This window comes from Ciconia boyciana, chromosome 6 (assembly GCF_034638445.1).
Source record: "Ciconia boyciana chromosome 6, ASM3463844v1, whole genome shotgun sequence".
In the NCBI taxonomy this organism is placed as follows: Eukaryota; Metazoa; Chordata; class Aves; order Ciconiiformes; family Ciconiidae; genus Ciconia; species Ciconia boyciana.
In genome coordinates, this window is record NC_132939.1 from 36,452,949 (window position 1) to 36,470,619 (window position 17,671).

The 17,671-nt window shown below is 34.5% G+C and overlaps 1 protein-coding gene across 1 annotated transcript in view; it reads left to right on the forward strand.

The window, feature by feature from the left end:
* The window catches only part of LOC140652642 (formin), a 153,940-nt gene that overhangs the window by 75,496 nt on the left and 60,773 nt on the right, over window positions 1-17,671 (forward strand). Inside the window, exons 7-12 of the mRNA XM_072863665.1 lie at window positions 3,064-3,125; window positions 3,905-3,993; window positions 8,727-8,856; window positions 10,338-10,484; window positions 14,011-14,070; window positions 16,294-16,414. Of these exons, the coding sequence (XP_072719766.1) occupies window positions 3,064-3,125; window positions 3,905-3,993; window positions 8,727-8,856; window positions 10,338-10,484; window positions 14,011-14,070; window positions 16,294-16,414 (609 nt within the window). The remainder of the gene's footprint in view (window positions 1-3,063; window positions 3,126-3,904; window positions 3,994-8,726; window positions 8,857-10,337; window positions 10,485-14,010; window positions 14,071-16,293; window positions 16,415-17,671) is intronic.

A 17,671-nucleotide genomic window follows, 5' to 3' on the forward strand; every position in this document is an offset into this window, starting at 1 on the left:
CCTCTTTTGTAGATTTATGATACTTCACCTATGTTACATTTATGTGAGTCTTGATATAATGAGATTTAATGCAGTAAAGTATCACGGTTAAATTCACTGTATCAGGAAGAGCATTTTGAAAAACTTACCAAGGTTTTTATTCATTTTAATAATGTTAATATATATATGTGATTAAAACTGGGTTTTGTTTTTCACAGAAAAATTAAGAAGCTTTTGTTCCTTGTAACTCTAAGTAAAAAGTAAAATAATTAGTTTCTTTGATCTAGTGTAATGGGGGTTTTTCAGCTGCCCCAGTTCAAGTTAATTTACATAACATACTGTGAATGTATTGCACATTGCTGTATTTTAAGAATATGAAGAATATTAAGACACCAGTGAACTTGGAGATTTCTTCCAGCTTTTCAAAATCAATGCTTCTTTTTTAAAAAATGGGCCAATCTTCATAATTTTACATGTTTTCATTTTTGTCTTCTGCTCCAAATGTGTATGGCATTAAGTTCGATCAGCTTGAATGAAAAAAGATATAAGGACAAAGATAAAGATATTAAAATACATAAAGATGAAATAAAGCAGTCTGTGTGGATTTTGGCAGTACTTCTGACTTTTTGGGTGTGTGTCTCTACATACATTAACATCCTAAGATGTCCAACTATCATTGAATTGAGTAATATGGCTAGGCTTTTAACTGCAGCCTGTCTGCATGGACGTTGCCAATAATAGCAGGACAGGTTGTATAGCAAGTAAATCAGAAAATATTTTCTTGGTTCTTTTATGCAATCACATACTTGTCCAAAAGAGAAAATAATTCATATTAATGTCTCTTAACACTGATTATTATTAATTCTGTTAAAAATGTGTTCATTTATCAGATTTTATTTTATTAGTTTAATCTCATTTTTTGCTTTATCATGTCACTTTAAAACAATGCTGATTTGTTAGAACTGGTATTGAGTACAGAAACATGGATAAGAAAATATAGCATTAAAAATCACTTTGTGATACTGGGGCCTTCTTTGTGACAAATCTCTGACTGAAAATTCCAGTTAGATGTACAAGTCTTGATATTCTTATTAAAGTGGGTTTTTTTAAACTACTTCCTGTCATTCTAATAGTTCTGTACCTAAAAACATCTACTATTAGTTACATGTTTTGCATTTCTAGTATGAGTTCAAATTACCTCCAATAAGTTGCTTTTCTAGATAACTCTGGACAAATAAATTTCTCCTTGTAAGCAGATTTTTGGAATATTCCAAAATAGGATGAAAGTGAAACCACAAGGGGAAGTTTTTGAACTCAATATGCGTATTTTAAAATCTTAACAATTAAATATATTGGACTGTGAAACCAATTTTCCAATAGATTTTCCAATCTCTTAGGTTCTTTTGACATTTCGTTGGATAATACAGAAGATAATGGAACTCATGGAACTGTCTTGCAAGAGCCAACAGATGATCTCATAGATTCAATCCCTAATGATTTTTCTTTAAACAAAGATTTTTGTCAAACTCAGTTGTTTGGGCTTTATATTTGGTTACACTCTGGAGCTTTTTTTGAATCTTTCCAATAGGACAAAAATAGTTGGAGATATTGCTTTTTTTCACTGATGCTGTCTTCTTCCATACAATTCTTTACTTCTAACCAAGGTGTAATGTCAACAGATGGAATCATAATTGACAGGCAAAATTTTAAAGCATTCTAAATGTCATTGGACCTTTTAATAAAATTAATTAGCCTGCCACAGGGAAAATTTACTAGCCTGCTGGTTAATTTCACAATGTAAAATCATGGGGTAGGTGGAAGAGCAGGCGAAAGCTTATTACTTTTAAATAATTATTTAAAGATGTGTGCCTTGCCCCTTTCAAACATGGATTGCAAATGCAGCGAGAGCTTTTAAAGTCTTCTAAATTCACAAGCAGTCATGTTTCCTTTGAAGAAATACAATACAGTTGAAATTAAAATTATCGGGTACTAGCTAATGATGAGTCACTGGGTATGTGAAAAATTGGTAGAGGCCTTAAGCTTTGATTCTAATGTCCCCAGTAACATTTAAACACAAGTCAGGAGTTCAGAAATTCTGCCCAGTCCCATTATGAATCTTGATGAAATTCTAGTTTCAGAAAAATTAAACATCCAAGGTTACTTCTATTCCATTGTGCATCTCTTAGCTTACCAGAATCTAACATTAGAGAGCATTAGAAAGCACTGTGAACCAATCCTATTTAGTTTTCAGAAGAGACCCAATACATTGCCTAAATTGTAATGGGATTTGCAAATGTTAGAAACACCTAATGCTATATATTCCAAGCATAGTAACATTTGGAACCAAGATAGGAAACATTTTGAGACTTTTCTCTTTTGGTAATGAGGCATAATTAATCATTGAAGACTATAGTTTAGGTGTCTCTGTGTGATGTTTAAAAGTATTTATCTGGAAATTGTCTTGTGGGTAGTTTTCTAGTGGATAAAGCTAACTCAAACGTGAGCTGCTCTATGAAGATACCTTAAAAATCTGTAGCACAGTCTTTTGTGCTTGCAAATTTGGAACTTGCGAATCTTGCAAGTTTGTCTACCTGTCAACCTAATCTACTTCCCAAGATTGCTAGCCCCAAGACAAGCAGATCTCCCTGTTTTCATATCTCCCTGATCTCCCATGCATGTAGGGAAATCTAAATACCCCAGCTCTCAATTCCTTCCTATTCAGCCTTCTAAGCTGCCATGAAATCTGTGCTGTTCATTGTCTGGTATTAGTTGTTCTCATGTTCTCCTGCCTGGCCAGCGACGCAATCAGCTGGGTACCTGGCAGGTCATATCTTTGACTGCTGAATAAACTGGAGAGGAAAAGTAGAACTCCATTCTCCTAAGACAGAGTTTATAGTAAGTTATTGCGTGAGTGCTGTGACTTGAAGTTAGAACAAAAATAAAAGGCTGAAAATAATAAAATATTAACTGCATATAAATATGTCCTTTAGCTAGGTCAGATCTCTTTAGTACACTTCTCAGGAAACAGAATTGAACTCTTAAGTATGTTTTCTAGCATCTAATTTGTGATTGTATTCTATACAGCTATACTGTGTGTTGATGACTCCGTAGTAGATCTGGAAACACTGGAAGCACTATATGAAAATGTAAGTAAGCTGGGGTAAAGCTGTGGTTAATCACCATAGTATTTCAGACACAGAATAAGTAAAGTTTTATTTGGTGTTGTCATTTTAGACTAGAGACATTATATAGAAAAAGTCTTTAGGAAATTTAACAGTAATAAAATAGGTAACATAAAAAATACCCATTTGACATGCTTATTTCTCTTACTGGCTTAGTTCTTAAATGTCAGAAATTTAGAACAGTGGAGTGCCTTTGGAATCAGGTTAAAATGTAAAAAAAAGTCATAACATCTAGCAGTGTTCTCCCCTGAACTGCCTAAAAAATACTGTCCTTACTTAAGGCCTATTTTGTGCTAACATGCTGAATTTTTCTCACACAAGATGTAAGTAGCTAAAATAGTTAACTCGGGCTAGTGCATTGCTGTCCTTACCCAAGTGGCTCTGTAGACTAAGTATACAGCATTCACGAACTGTGTGACTCTGAAGTTGCGTGAAAGAATACATTTATACTTGGCTGTAGAGATATTAGAGCTACTTCTCCAGCCTAAGCTGTGTGAAGCATCCAACAGCAATATTTGCAGTGCTGTGCTCTACAAGGATGCTCTGCTTTGTGACTATCGGTAGTAAATGGCATTGCAAGGCACTGAAGGAATTTATCATGGATCTTTATGCCTCACTCTTTTGCATAGTCTAAATGTTTCCCAATAAAAATTGTAATTGTTACTTGCAGACAAACAGGAAAAGTAGTATTTTATTAAGTTGTTATTAATTAGTTATTAATTACTTTATATTCATTCACTCAGAGAGCACAAAAGGATGAACTGGAGAAAATCAAGCAATATTATCAGACTTCAAAAGAGGAGGAACTGAAGCTTCTGGATAAACCAGAACAGTAAGATTTTTTTTTTTTTTTGTAATATTTTGTCATTATATAGTATAGTCCTTTGCTGATATCTTAAAAGGGATCTTGAGACATAATTTTTGGTAGCTAATTTTTAACTTTTTTGTGTATTTCAAGGCTTGAAGTAAACTTTGCCTTTATCACATAACTTTTTTCAGACATGACAGATTTTACTACATCAACTCGGACCACCAGAACTGATAAAATATGTAGCCTTGACTCAATAAAAATTTCTGTTCCCATTCTCACATCTGTAAAAGGCTTATCCTTCCCTTACAGCTTTTAGGGCTAAATTAATGTGTCATAAAGCAGGGCCAGACTGATTTTTCTTGTTGATTATTTGAAAGAGCTACACAAACAGAGGGTTTTGGTGAGTCATGTGACAAAGACACAATGTGCACTCTGGTCATACTGATTGAAGACCTACAAGGCTGGTTCCACAGTTCATCTCCTGTGACTGTTGTGGGCAGTTACAACTGTTAGGATGAAAACCTTCTGAAGTGTTGCTCCTTCTGTTGTAATAAACCTTAGACCAATGTGAAAATCACAAGAATCTGTGAGCAGAATGGTAATCCTGAATTTTATTTTAGTGTATACCTTTGATTTCAGATTTTGGCCTACCAGTGGTGTTTGTCTTCTGCTACTTTGCTACTTTTCCCTTTGTACTTCCATGCTCTTCTTCTAATCACAGTGCAATTTCCTGCCCTGAGGCGCCTCTGCCATCTTGCTTCCTTTTCCCTCTTGTCTGTTTTTGTCTTTTCTGCAGTCTTTGGCATAAGAAAGGGTAGGGGGAGGAAGAACTGAAACAGCAGAGATAGTATATGATTGGTTGATGTCAGAAGTGTTACTTTTTCATACCTTTTTTCCACATTAAAATGTTAGTGGTGAAGAGCAGAATTTTTTTTTCTTTCTCCTAGCACAAGGCAGCTAAATACTTATCTGTGACTGTCCACTAGGGACTAGGTTAATGTTGGGAGATGAGGATATCACGCTTACTCTTGATTAAGAGTGGGTATCATTCTTGAGTAAGACTTAAGACAAATATCTGTGGAGTGTATATACTAGCTTGTTCTTGCATCCCATATCCATGGCTTTCATTGCATTGGCTTGGGGCATAAGAATACATTGTGTGACTAGTTGATGTTTTCCAGAGCTTGAATCTTTGGCAATCTGTTTGCTGTATGTCTGAGTGAAATAAATATTAATGCATTTTGTGTTCTAGAGAATACAAATCTTGTAGAGCTCTAGTGTTATAAAAGGTTGTCTGTTTTTGTAATTTATAGTGGAGAGAGGTTGATCTTAATTAAACACAAAGTTGTATTTATGCTATCATTGTTCCATAATTAAAAGTAAAGAACTGTAAATAAAGCAGTTACGCCTGATCATTCAGAGTGAAATAGTAGTGTCAAAGACAAAAGCTACTTTTTATCAATTATTACTCTTTGTGTTCTCTCTGTGACTATCCCATTTTTATCCCAAACTATCCCATTTTTACGCTGTTATTAAACTACATACGTTAAGAAAACTAGCTTTTTAAAATGTTGCTTCAAGGGGGAAACGATTTGCTGATTATGCACTTATGTAAATTTTATTGGACTTTCAAAATAATGCCCTTTCGGAAAACTCAGTAGATCAGGTGTAGTTGGTTTTGTTGTCTAAGTCAACCTAAATGCAGAACAAGAGATTTGTTGGAACTGTACTATGTATATTAGCTCCATAAAAGGTTAAAGACAGAAAAGTGCTAAATTTGTATGTGTGATTAAAAATATTTACTACAGGGCATAAATCTCATGTATTTTCTTTAATGAGGATCAGAACAAAAGTGCAAACTAAACCATTTATCAAATGGTTGCAAATACTAGCAATAGGCATTCATATAATGAAACTATTGATGTGAATTCACTGAAGTCTGAAGGAAACCTTTGCCGTTTTTAAATGCTTGGATTACCAGACAAATAGAAAGCTTTAGTGGTATCACTGATGCTCTCCTGCGCATGTGATTTTGATTGGTTTTGCTGGCATGTTGAATTTGCTGCTGTTGGCACAAACTGTATCACAGCAACATGACAATACCCCCCTAAATTATGTTTCATGATAATAGTTGTTAAAATGCTAGTATTCATTAACATGATAAAGACTTATATGCACAATTGGCCACAATTTGGGGCTTTTCTAGCAGGATACAGATGCTTTAGCTAGTTTCCAAGAAGACCCTTTTAGTTGTAATATAATCTCTGTGAAGTCCTCTCTACTGTGAAAGAAATACTAATGAAGGAAATAGCAGCAAAAATGTGGTACTGAGCTTTCCTGTTTTGTATGTAGTTTGAATTAATGAAGTAATGAGCCATTGATAATTGCTGTCCAAGTAATGCCATTTGCTTCCCTTTGAAGACCACTTTCCTTTGACTTTGGTTTAAATCCTGCTGGCTTACTTAGAAGCTTGCAAGATTAGATACACCTTTTTCCCCCACAATTCTTTCTAAATTTTATATTCTTCAAATGTGGATAAATGTGAACTGATAAATAGTTTACCTCCATAGTATCAGCCCTCTTTGCCTATCTTCTGGAAGACAACATGGTAATATGTCTGACTTGAAAGTACTCTCAAGTCCTTTACTACAAGATTCTGGTAGGTTAAAAGAGTTCTCAAGTAAATGCATTTTTTATTTACAGTTTCTTCAGGAGAGGAGTAAAATGGACCTCACAGAGATGAACAGGAAATTCTCTATGTTTACTTTAGGCCATAAGAAGAGTAGCAATGAGAAACCCATCAAAAAGCTATGTCACAGACATGTCATTGTTACTTTAAGTCCAAATCATACTTTTCTGAGACTAAAATTGCAAAAATGACTGAACTAAGAATATTCTTTTCTCTCCAAAAGTTTTGTCCACCTGAATTGGTGGTTTATCTTTGACAACCACAGATTCATGCCATGACTTTTTGTTTAGTAACTACATTTGTAGTCACTAAGATTCTTTTTTGTGACAGATTTCAGTTACAAGTGTTCTGTCTGGATATTTACATTGAATATTTTGAATTCCAAAATCTGGAGACATTTTCTTTTTATGCTGATGTTCTTTTAACTCTCGGCACAATTATGTTGTATTCCAATGACCAGCAGCATAGGAGATAGCTCCGCTTTCAAGGGAAGGCAAGACTATGTGTCATTTGACTTTTTACATTTAAACCTTTAAAATGTATGTATGTTAGAACTTTAGTGAAGCAGTTTGGGTTTTTCTTTCTTTTGTTTCTCTCACACAAAGTGCAAAGTATCCTCTTTTTTTCCTGGCAATACCATTCATTCCCAATAGGAAGCATTTTTATTAATACCAGCTTGGCCTTTCTTTTTTTCCCACTGCTTAAGTGTAAGAGCCAAGCTGGGCCTCCCCAATCCTTCTCTCACAATAGATTTTTTTCATCAGGCAAGAAAGAAAAAGAAGGAAAAAATGATATTCCAATTAAAATGTAGTATTTCACACCAGCCACAGGTGGATTTTGCTGATTTTTTTAGACAGTCACTGTGTATTCAGCAAAGCATTGCATGCACAATAAATTTATAAAGTGGATTTGAAGGTACTGATATTTATTATGAAAAATAAATCATTTGGAGAAATCAGATGTGCTGGCTTAAATAATTAAAATAAATTTAGTAGGAATTCAAGCTAATAATGGTTCACAGAATTTCCCATAATTCAGTGAGGGAGAAAAATCTTTATGGCATTGCATTAAGGGGGATCTGAGGATATCTGCAGACAGGAGATTAGAAGAATGTTTCTAAAGTTATATTGGAGCAAAAGACAGATTGTTTCTGGATTTCAGGAAAGCATGTGTATCACTGAAACCCTAGACTCAGAAACCACAGAGTGAATTATGCAAACCCTCTTATCATAAGAAATGCTAAAGCTTCTTGTATTATTTAGCCAAGCTCTTACATTTTAAATTGAAGAAGAGAAAAGGGAGGAATTGCTCATGCCTTTGGGATGCTTTCATTTTGTGACATCCGAACTGGTTGTTGAATATGCTTCTATTTATTTTATTCTATTTACCAAAGAGTTAAAGGAAGAAAGCTGGAATAGACTCATGAGGAAAGTGTATATAAGAGGACAGATAAAGAGCAGATAAAGAGTTAGTAACTTTGCTGAACAGTGACCGAAGAGAGATATAATCTGCAAGTATATTAGAGCTAAATACACGGCTAGGTGCTTTACCATAAAACATACTGCTATATAATTGGAAGTGTGGTGCAAATTAGTAAAAGAAAATTGAGGCTGAGCATCAGAAGAAATTTCTTGGCAGGCGTTTTATATTATGAAATAACCTTGTAGGAATATATTGAGTTCCGTATTGCTGGGTACATTTTTAAGGGAAGCAAAAACACATGAGTGGAAACAGTAAATAGATAGTGTTTCTCTAGCTCTTTCCTTGTCTTTTTTTTTTTTCCCCCCCTATGATCTAGGTTTATGATTCTTCTATTTATTACTATGCAGCTGAGATAGTGGGTTAATGGATTAATGTGATAACGATTAATGTCTTGCCTTTTTCTTGATATTAATAGGATTTCTTAACACATTGAGCATAAAGAATATAACAATTATAAATTCTGTCAGATTTGATTCAAAGGAGGAAAGATTGAATGTATATTTCATGGTACTACAGCTTTGATCCATTATGTACCCCACAAATCAGAAATATAAAGATTCATTAATACTCTTTTTTTCCACAGGTTTTTATATGAGTTATCTCAGATCCCCAACTTCACAGAACGAGCTCAGTGTATTATCTTCCAGTCAGTTTTCTCTGAAGGGATAACATCAGTGCACCGGAAAGTTGATATCATAACTCGTGTTTCCAAGGTAAGTCTAATGAAAGCTAAATAAAAACATAAATATATTTTAGAGTATTCATGCTTCTTTTTTTACTATAAGTGATGAACCTTAAGCCTGGTTATTGGCTTTTCAGGAAAATAAAAATATATTAAATTTTTTAGCTGCTTGTAGGAACAAAAGGAGGAGGAAAGAGGGAAGGTGAGTTGTGTGTGATGCCCTATGCTCTACATAGGAAAATATATTTTTATTTGAATGGCAGATTTTTATTACTTTGCACATTAAGTAGAGTAATAGATATTCTCCATAAAATAGAAATTAAGTATCAGACTAGCTTGGTACAGGGCCTTGCAACTTACTTTTTTTGCATATCACTGTTGATGCCATCAGCAATAGATGCCCGTCACATTCATTAGCTTATTGCTTTCCCCTGGTATCTATACATTTCTGTTAACCCTGATACACCAGATTTTTTTAGTACCCGACAAAGCTTTACCTAAGATTTCTATACTATGAATGACTAAAGACAAGATTTTGAAATTATAACAAATAAAACATGGAAAGTAGAATGAGATAAGAATTAAAAGAGAAATTAATTAGTGACCTAAAGGTATAACATCCTGGCCAGGACAGTATTTAATTTTTTTTTTTTTCCAATTTGACAATTAGCTTTTGATTAGCTTTGCTGCCACAAAGTACCCATGCTCTACCCCTTTGGATTTCTTTGTATATATTCTAACAATAAAAATAGTCACTTAGTGTTTTCTTTCCAAAGGAGACATAAATAAGGAATCAGTTTTTTATGAGGTAGGGAAAGTGGTATTGCCCTCAGCTTACTTGTGAGGAGCTCACACTACAATTGATTTATCCAATGTGTAGTATAAGGCTACATAGTTAAGAATTAGGCCCATGGCCTCAGATTCTCGACTGACAAGACAGTATTTATATGTAAATTAAAATAATTTATTAGTTCTCCACTGTGTTTCTAGATTTCTTTTCTGCTTTGAGGCATAGTAATTCAGTCCTTAGCCCTGGTATATCTGCATTAAGTATGGATCCAGAAATGTGAATTTCCAGAGCACCAGGACCAATGAAAAGCAGACTGAATATGACAGTCGAGTCTAACCTACTGGCAGAAAAATAGCGCATCTCCATTTGACTGTGCATTATGCAAACTCATGATAAACCACCTCATCTGTAAGATTTTTAAAGGCTACTAAGATTGTTCAGTAATCTTTGTCCATTAATCTTTTTGTCATCTACATAGTATATGATGCCATATAATTTGCTTCATATGGATTGTTAAACATGGTATCTTAGGCAGATACAGTCTAATAAATGCTTCTCTTAAATGTTTGATTCTTGTACCACTTTTAGCTTCCTTTCCCTACAGGGGTAAAAACACACAAGAAACAAAACCTCTAGCAAAAATAAAATTTAAAAAGCTTTTTTATATTAGCAATTAGAATTTTTGTGCCAATGGAAGTTACAGACTGGTATCCGTTTTCCAGGCTTTGCTGAACATGACAAGTGTAAAGGAAATTTTAGGCTTGATTCTGGCTTTTGGAAATTATATGAATGGCGGGAATAGGACCCGAGGTCAAGCTGATGGATTTGGTTTGGAAATACTCCCTAAACTAAAGGATGTCAAAAGCAGAGTAAGTACTCACTTTTAATTAAAGATAATTTTTCTCAATTGATCTTTTTTTGTTCCATCATCTGTCAAAAGTTAATCTTTCCTTATTTCTTACCATTCTTGCTTGAAAGAGCAAGGCAATTTGTACCATTTTCTTGCTTTTTTCTCCAAACTTTTCACCCCGTTCTCCTGCACAAGTGCATATTTCCATAATCTCCAATTTCTCTTATTCAGTACTACTAGAATAACTATGTTATGTGAGAACTTCTGTGTGTCTCTTTTACTAGTAGGGACTTAATTACAGTAGGTTAGAGAGAAGTGAGAGAGCACAGACTGCTGAAGTCTTCTCCAGTAAATGTCCCCATTCTTTTTTCTTGCTCTTAACTTAACGTAGCTCTGTGTGAGTAAAAATGTTTCAAAAATCAGGTTTAAAAACAAAATATCAGTAAAGATTCAGTGTAGCATTCACACTAAGGTATTATACATAAAGGATATAAATATATAATATACAGGATTTTAATCCTCTTCAAAGAGGTGTGTCAGACCCAACAAGATACTTTCAGTCTTTTTTTTTAATTGCCGGTTAAATGGATATAGGACATGAATTCTGAATGGCATGCAGGAGAAAATGCTCGTAGATGGCAGTAACTTATTTTGTCAAAAATTGAGAACCACTAGCACGTTTTTCGATTAGTAATGCTAGGATCAAAGTCAGGCTCAAACAATCTCTGGACACCTTTTGAGATGGGGTTACTTTGTTCCTTATTTCAGTAGGGCAGAGGAAGAGGTGCTAGATAATGTAGGCAATGGAAACACTGCTCAAAGTTGTTCTTTGCCAAAGCATACCTAGACACCACATGGATATATGAAGCAGCAAAGAATAGGAGGTATTTTCTGCTGATGCTGGTACAGATTTGGAGGGTGAGAAAAAAACCTGTTCTTTCATGTTCTTCCTCTCTTCCTACGTGAAGTGCTGTCTTGAACTATAAGAAAGGTAGATTTTAAGCTTTTGTTCCCAGTCATGCTTCATGTACGTAGGAATGTGTTTGTGAGACAGGCAATGTCAGGAAAGCTGTATGACTAGGGAGCTTTTTATTTTACCTATGAATACCATCATTAACAAAGTGTAAAAACACATTTAATTAATTGTTCATGAGCAGCTGTATTAATGAAAGTTTTTCCAATGGATTTGAGTCCTTTGTCTCCTAAAGACATTGAGGTGCTGGAGTGTGTCCAGAGAAGGGCAACGAAGCTGGTGAAGGGTCTAGAGCACAAGTCTTGTGAGGAGTGGCTGAGGGAACTGGGGTTGTTTAGCCTGGAGAAAAGGAGGCTGAGGGGAGACCTTATCGCTCTCTACAACTACCTGAAAGGAGGTTGTAGTGGGGTGGGTGTCAGTCTCTTTTCCCAAGGAAGAAGTGATAGGACGGGAGGAAACGGCCTCAAGTTGCACCGGGGGAGGTTTAAATTGGCTACCAGGAAAAATTTCTTCATCAAAAAGGTTATCAAGCATTGGAACAGGCTGCCCAGGGAAGTGGTTAAGTCACCATCCCTGGAGGTATTTCAAAGACACATAGATGTGGCACTTAGGGACATGGCTTAGTGGTGGACTTGGCAGTGCTAGGTTTATGGTCAGACTCAATGATCATAAAGGTCTTTTCCAACCTAAATGATTCTATGATTCTAATTCTTACTTTCCTCTTCACTGCAATAGTTCAGCTGTTCCCTATGACCACTTTTCTTCCAGTCGTACTCCATGGACAAGACACAGTACAAGCTGCAGCTAAACTAGGCCAAGTTTCCCAGTACTCAGGTGTTCATTGGTTGGCCAGCTGCCATGAAGAAAAATGTAAAACAACTGAACTTTGCCTGACTTTTCTCAGTAGAAGTACTAATTTTAGTCTTGCTTTTCTGTCTAACCATAAATTTGTAAGAATTTAGCCAGGACGTTCCAAAATCAAGAGTTATGAAAAGGAGTGACAGATGTACAGTATAATTGCATAAGACTTGTTCCTTAGCAAAACAAGTGAAAAAAATTACAGTATTTACAGTTTCCTGGAAGCTAAAATAAATATATTATTAGTTTAGACTAGTCTCCAAAATGCATAAAAACTCCAGGGGGCCAGCTGCTACAGGCAGACATGAAACCTCGTAGATAATTGGTAGACCATATTTGCAAGGAAGAAGAATGCAGGGTCTTGTATATTTGAACACTAAGGTGTTCTTCCTGTGTCCCATTATTCCCTTTTTGGGAATTGCCAGCAAGGAATATTACATCTAGGTAAGCTGAATTCCAGGAGTAAAGAGTCAATCTTAAAAGATCTCTTATTTCACATAAGTCATTTGTTGTCACATGAGCCTAGAAAGTTACTTGATAGAGAGATTTTTTAAAAAACGTAGCTCACCACTTCAAAATCTCTGTGTTTTTTCTTCTGCAAATACTCTTTAAATCAAAGTAATAGGTTTGATAGTTTAGCATATAGAAAATAGAATAACAGGTGTATTTTACTCTAAAAGGGCAATCCCATGTTCATGAGTCACCTCAGTTCTTTTTTGTCACACGACCTGCCAGCAATGTCTTATAAAACCATTATACAAGCAGAGTGGCTTTGTCTGCATGACAGCAATGACTTGCTTAGTTAAGAATTTTGCTGGTGTCTGATAGCAATAAAATATAACGTGCTGCAGGCTCTAATATAGGCAAGGCAGCTCTGTACAGGAAGTCAGACGTTCACATACAAATGTTTGTCCTGATACCTGTCAATATACAATATGAAAACATATCCAAAAAAACTTCTAAGATGTTCCAGATATAATTCCCTATATTATGATTCTTTTATGTTGTTGAACAGTACCCCGTAATGTATAAGTCGCAGTTTTACACTTTTCCTTTAGTTCCTCTGGCCTATCCTGACCCAATGACATGTAACAAAGTAAAATGATGTTGTGTACAGTTGTTGTATGCAGGACTATGGAAATGGTGATTCCACAAAATGAGTATAAAAATTCATATTTATAAGGCTACAGGGCGTGAAATATACTTGTTAGGTACACGCTATCTGGATTTATATTTGGAGTAAAATACGGAAAATATCTATGCCTCTTTCAGATCTTCATTACAGATGAATTGAGACTGGAGGAATCAAGAAATTCAGTTCACCTTAATATATCTGAGGTTACTGTAATATTTAGTTAATGTTATATTCAAGAATAATATTATTAATTAATATTATTACTCAAGTTAATATTATTATTCAGCAACACCTTGTATTATTAAAAAAAGATATGGGGACAGCTTCTCCCAATGCATGTTTTCTTACCTGGTATTTAGAACCGAAAGAAGCTCTAGGTCCTGTGGTGGTACGATCAAGCCTATGTTATAAAAGATTGATTTTTTTGGTCAGTAATGCTAGGGCTGAATATATTGTGAGTCCTGTTTCTCACAGAAATATAAAATAATAATATATTTATTTTGAAATAGAGTAAATTTTCACTCACTTGAAACAGTGTTAATCACACACATTTTTAATAATATATTTATTTTTTCCTAGGATAATGGTATTAATCTTGTGGATTATGTCGTCATATATTACCTACGCCATTGCGATAAGGTAAAAGATTCATTTGCTGTATCAGCCTCTCCAAAAGTAGCCTCTCTTTAAGAGATTGTAAAAGGGTTTGTATTAGCTTTTTAAAAATCTGAACCCAGTAGCTCTGACGGAAAAAAAAAAAAAAAATTCTTTTGCTTTCTTATAATAGCTGTGGTTCTCAATAGGTCTGAAATTTGCTATAGGTTTTATGATGAGGCTTTGGAAAATTTTACGTTAACTGTTGAACTAACCACTGCAGGCAATTGCCTGTGACTGTCGCAGGCTGGACAGGTGGTCACTCCAGTCCTGTCTTCTTACGTCCTGGTTACTGTAACATTGTAAATCTTGTTCTGATGTGGTAATACTGGAAGACAGAAGCATGATTTCTCTCTCATGACAGAATGCAAGGACAGGTCGGTATTTTAAGACAGGTGAGTCAGCTGATGGGGATGAAGTTAGAGGTTGAGAATGTGGGAAGAGGCGTGGCTGCTGCTTTGAGTGAGTTACATTTATGAGGCTTTTTGATAGATATCAGCAGTGCCCAAAGTTTTTGAGTGGAAAATTTGCACTATTGTATTTTAAATGAAAATACCACTATTAATTGATTTTAAGTATGTAATTGCTTATTTTTCAGATTAAGAATATGCCTTTACCTAATCTTTGAATCTAAGATTAGTGTAATTTTTCACAGCCCTATGTCTGGTTGAATACAAATAATTTTTTCTTTTTCCTTTTTTTTTCTTTTTTTTAATTTTTCCTTCTTTTTTTTTTTTAAATTTTTGCGTAAGGATGTTGAATTTATGAGTTAGTAGTCATGAGTATTTTTTCCAGGGGTAAGACTAAAGTTAAGTGAAGACTAAAGTAAATGAAGACATTTCCCTGCCCATGGCCAGGGGGTTGGACTAGGTGATCTGTAAAGGTCCTGTTCCAACCCAAACCATTCTATGATTCTATGATCTCTAATGCTGGAGGGTCTGTATGTCAAGAGCGTGTGGAACAGCTTCAGGGGCTGAGCTGTAGAGGAGTTAAAAAACTAGCAGATATGTAGATCTCTACTTGTTTTCTTAATTTTTTTAAATCTCTTTTTCTTTTTTTTTGAGCAGGGAAATAAAGTGTCATTACTTTAACATAAGTACCCATCTTGTAAAAAGCCTCATAACAAAAGAAACTTTGTCTAGCCTGTAATGTTTCTCAGTTGTCAGGGTATTCACATATGCATTCTTTTCTCCTTTTTTAATAATGCTGAAGCTAATGCTTTCTAATTAATTTATTTAAATATTTAATATTTCTGCAAACTTCTGCAAACTATACTGTAATTTTACTTCAGGCAATTTTGTAAAATAAAACAGTTTATCTTCCTTGGGAGGAAATGGACACAGTGTAAATGTCATCCACTGTACTTTTTTCCCCCTGAAAGTTCATATCTTTATAATAATAAAATGTTTTTTTCCCAGTTCACAAAACAATTAGTTCTCCAACCTATGAGTTTTCCTTTATTACAGACTGAAATCTGTGCACAGGTAGTATTTTAAACTCACTAGTATATGCTTATACACAGCAATGTCATATCAATACCATTTATATACTTTACTTGTTAAATTTCCACTGGAGAGATTGCTTTAAAATTTGTAAGGTTTTTTGTTTTGTTTTGTTCTATTTCTATGATTTTTTTTTCTTACTGTGCTGAAAATAAAGTATATACTTAGAGGAGTTCCATACAGACATTAACCCATGCGATTTATTTAGCCATATAAACCTTCAACTTTATATTTTTATCTGTATAAAATACTTCAGGCAATATATAAATATTGTTTTCAATTTATCCTTTAAAGTCTGTGTATATTTAATGAATTGGGAGAGAATGAAACCACAAACTTTTGGCATAAGATCACTTGTTGCATTAAAATAGGCATTCATGTTACCTGTTTTTAAGAAACTTCTAATCCCTTATTTAAACCTGTATTGATATAAAAGGAACTGAAATGTTGTGAGCTCAGTGTTGTTTCATAGTTTAAATTGAGCACAGTTTGCTTTACAACATCTAAAAGGAAGTTTCAACACTAAGAATGGTCAGGATTTCATCTTAAATGATATATATGTTGTTTTAGCAAGAATGATTTAAAATATATTATTTTTACAGGTTTATAATAGTGTTTCATAGATGATGTTTCAAAAAAAGTAATTTATTTCACTGCAAATGCATTCAATTTTCATAGTGGCCTGTTTGTTTGTTTGTTTGTTTAGGAAGCAGGAACAGACAAGAGTATTTTTCCTTTACCAGAACCACAGGATTTTTTCCAGGCCTCCCAAGTTAAGTTTGAAGACCTAATAAAAGACTTAAGGAAACTGAAGAGAGATCTAGAAGGTAACTGGGCACTTTCACATTCGTTCTGCTAACAACAAAGTGCCATTTAAAATGTGACCTTTATGAGGTTTTCTTATTGCTAATTAGGTTTATAGTGTTGATTCACTTAGAGTTTTTACACTGTGGCACAAATTACTCACATAAATTAGAAAGAAAAAAAAATTCAAACTCATGACTTAATAAAAATGAAAGTAAAGATACTGAAAAGTAATTTTCCCTTTTACAATCGAAAGGCCCCTAAAGAAATCTTTCTGAAATTTTCTTTAGTTATGTGTGAATTTTCCTCTGGCTTCTCCAGAACTGTGTGTTTAACTGTAGTTATCTGTTAGTTCCATAACATAAATACTTTCTTCAGTACTTGTATAGCAACAATTTAACAGCTACAAGAAAGAGTTGAATACTATTAATGTAGAAATAAAACACAGCTTGCCAAGGCACAGCAAAGGGAAGTGGAAAGCTCCAGTTCAAAATATTTTCACCCTGGGACATAAAATAAACATTTAAAAATGTTTATTATAAAGAGGGGCTCAGAAACCCAACTCATCTATCAATCAAAGTACTGAGTGGAAATAAAGTAGGAAGGGTTGCTCTCTAAGTGTTCCAAGCAGTTTCATTTTTATTTTGTACTTCATATGACTTTCTCAAATAAATCCAGCAAATGATGACTGAATATTTTAAGCCTGTCTTTTTCGTTAAGGAAAAGTTGCTACTTTTACTGAAGCAGTTCTGTATGGAAAATGTCGTTTAGGGAGAGAATCTGCATAAAAGCCTGTGAAAACTTCTCCATTTACATTTACATGTCTGCATCAAAATGGAAGAGTACTTTTAGAATCAGAGTTGAACAAGATGATTGTTTTTAATTTTTTTCAATGTAAGGCAATGAAAACCGTTACAAAATAGTTTATCCTTACAGTTAGAAATTGCTGGATTAGGTCACTGCCATCTTTAGGATAGTTTCAAAGGTTAACAGTGGTAGGAAAGTATCAGTTGTTGTTTGTTCGACCCGGGCATAAGTGAGTGCTCTATCTCCTCTCATCGCTTGGCCCTATAAACCCCTTGGCCTGCCCTCTTTTGGGCTAGTTTGTGCAGAAACATGATCTGTGTTTGATCTTGTTCTTTTTCAGCATGTAGTCCTCCTGTCATGCATCTTAGTCTTGCAGGATCCGCGTTGAGGCTGTGACATTCACATCATATTTGTTCTACATTGCAAAGACACAGACAGCAAGTAGGAAAAGCTAAACACTTTAACTAACTCTT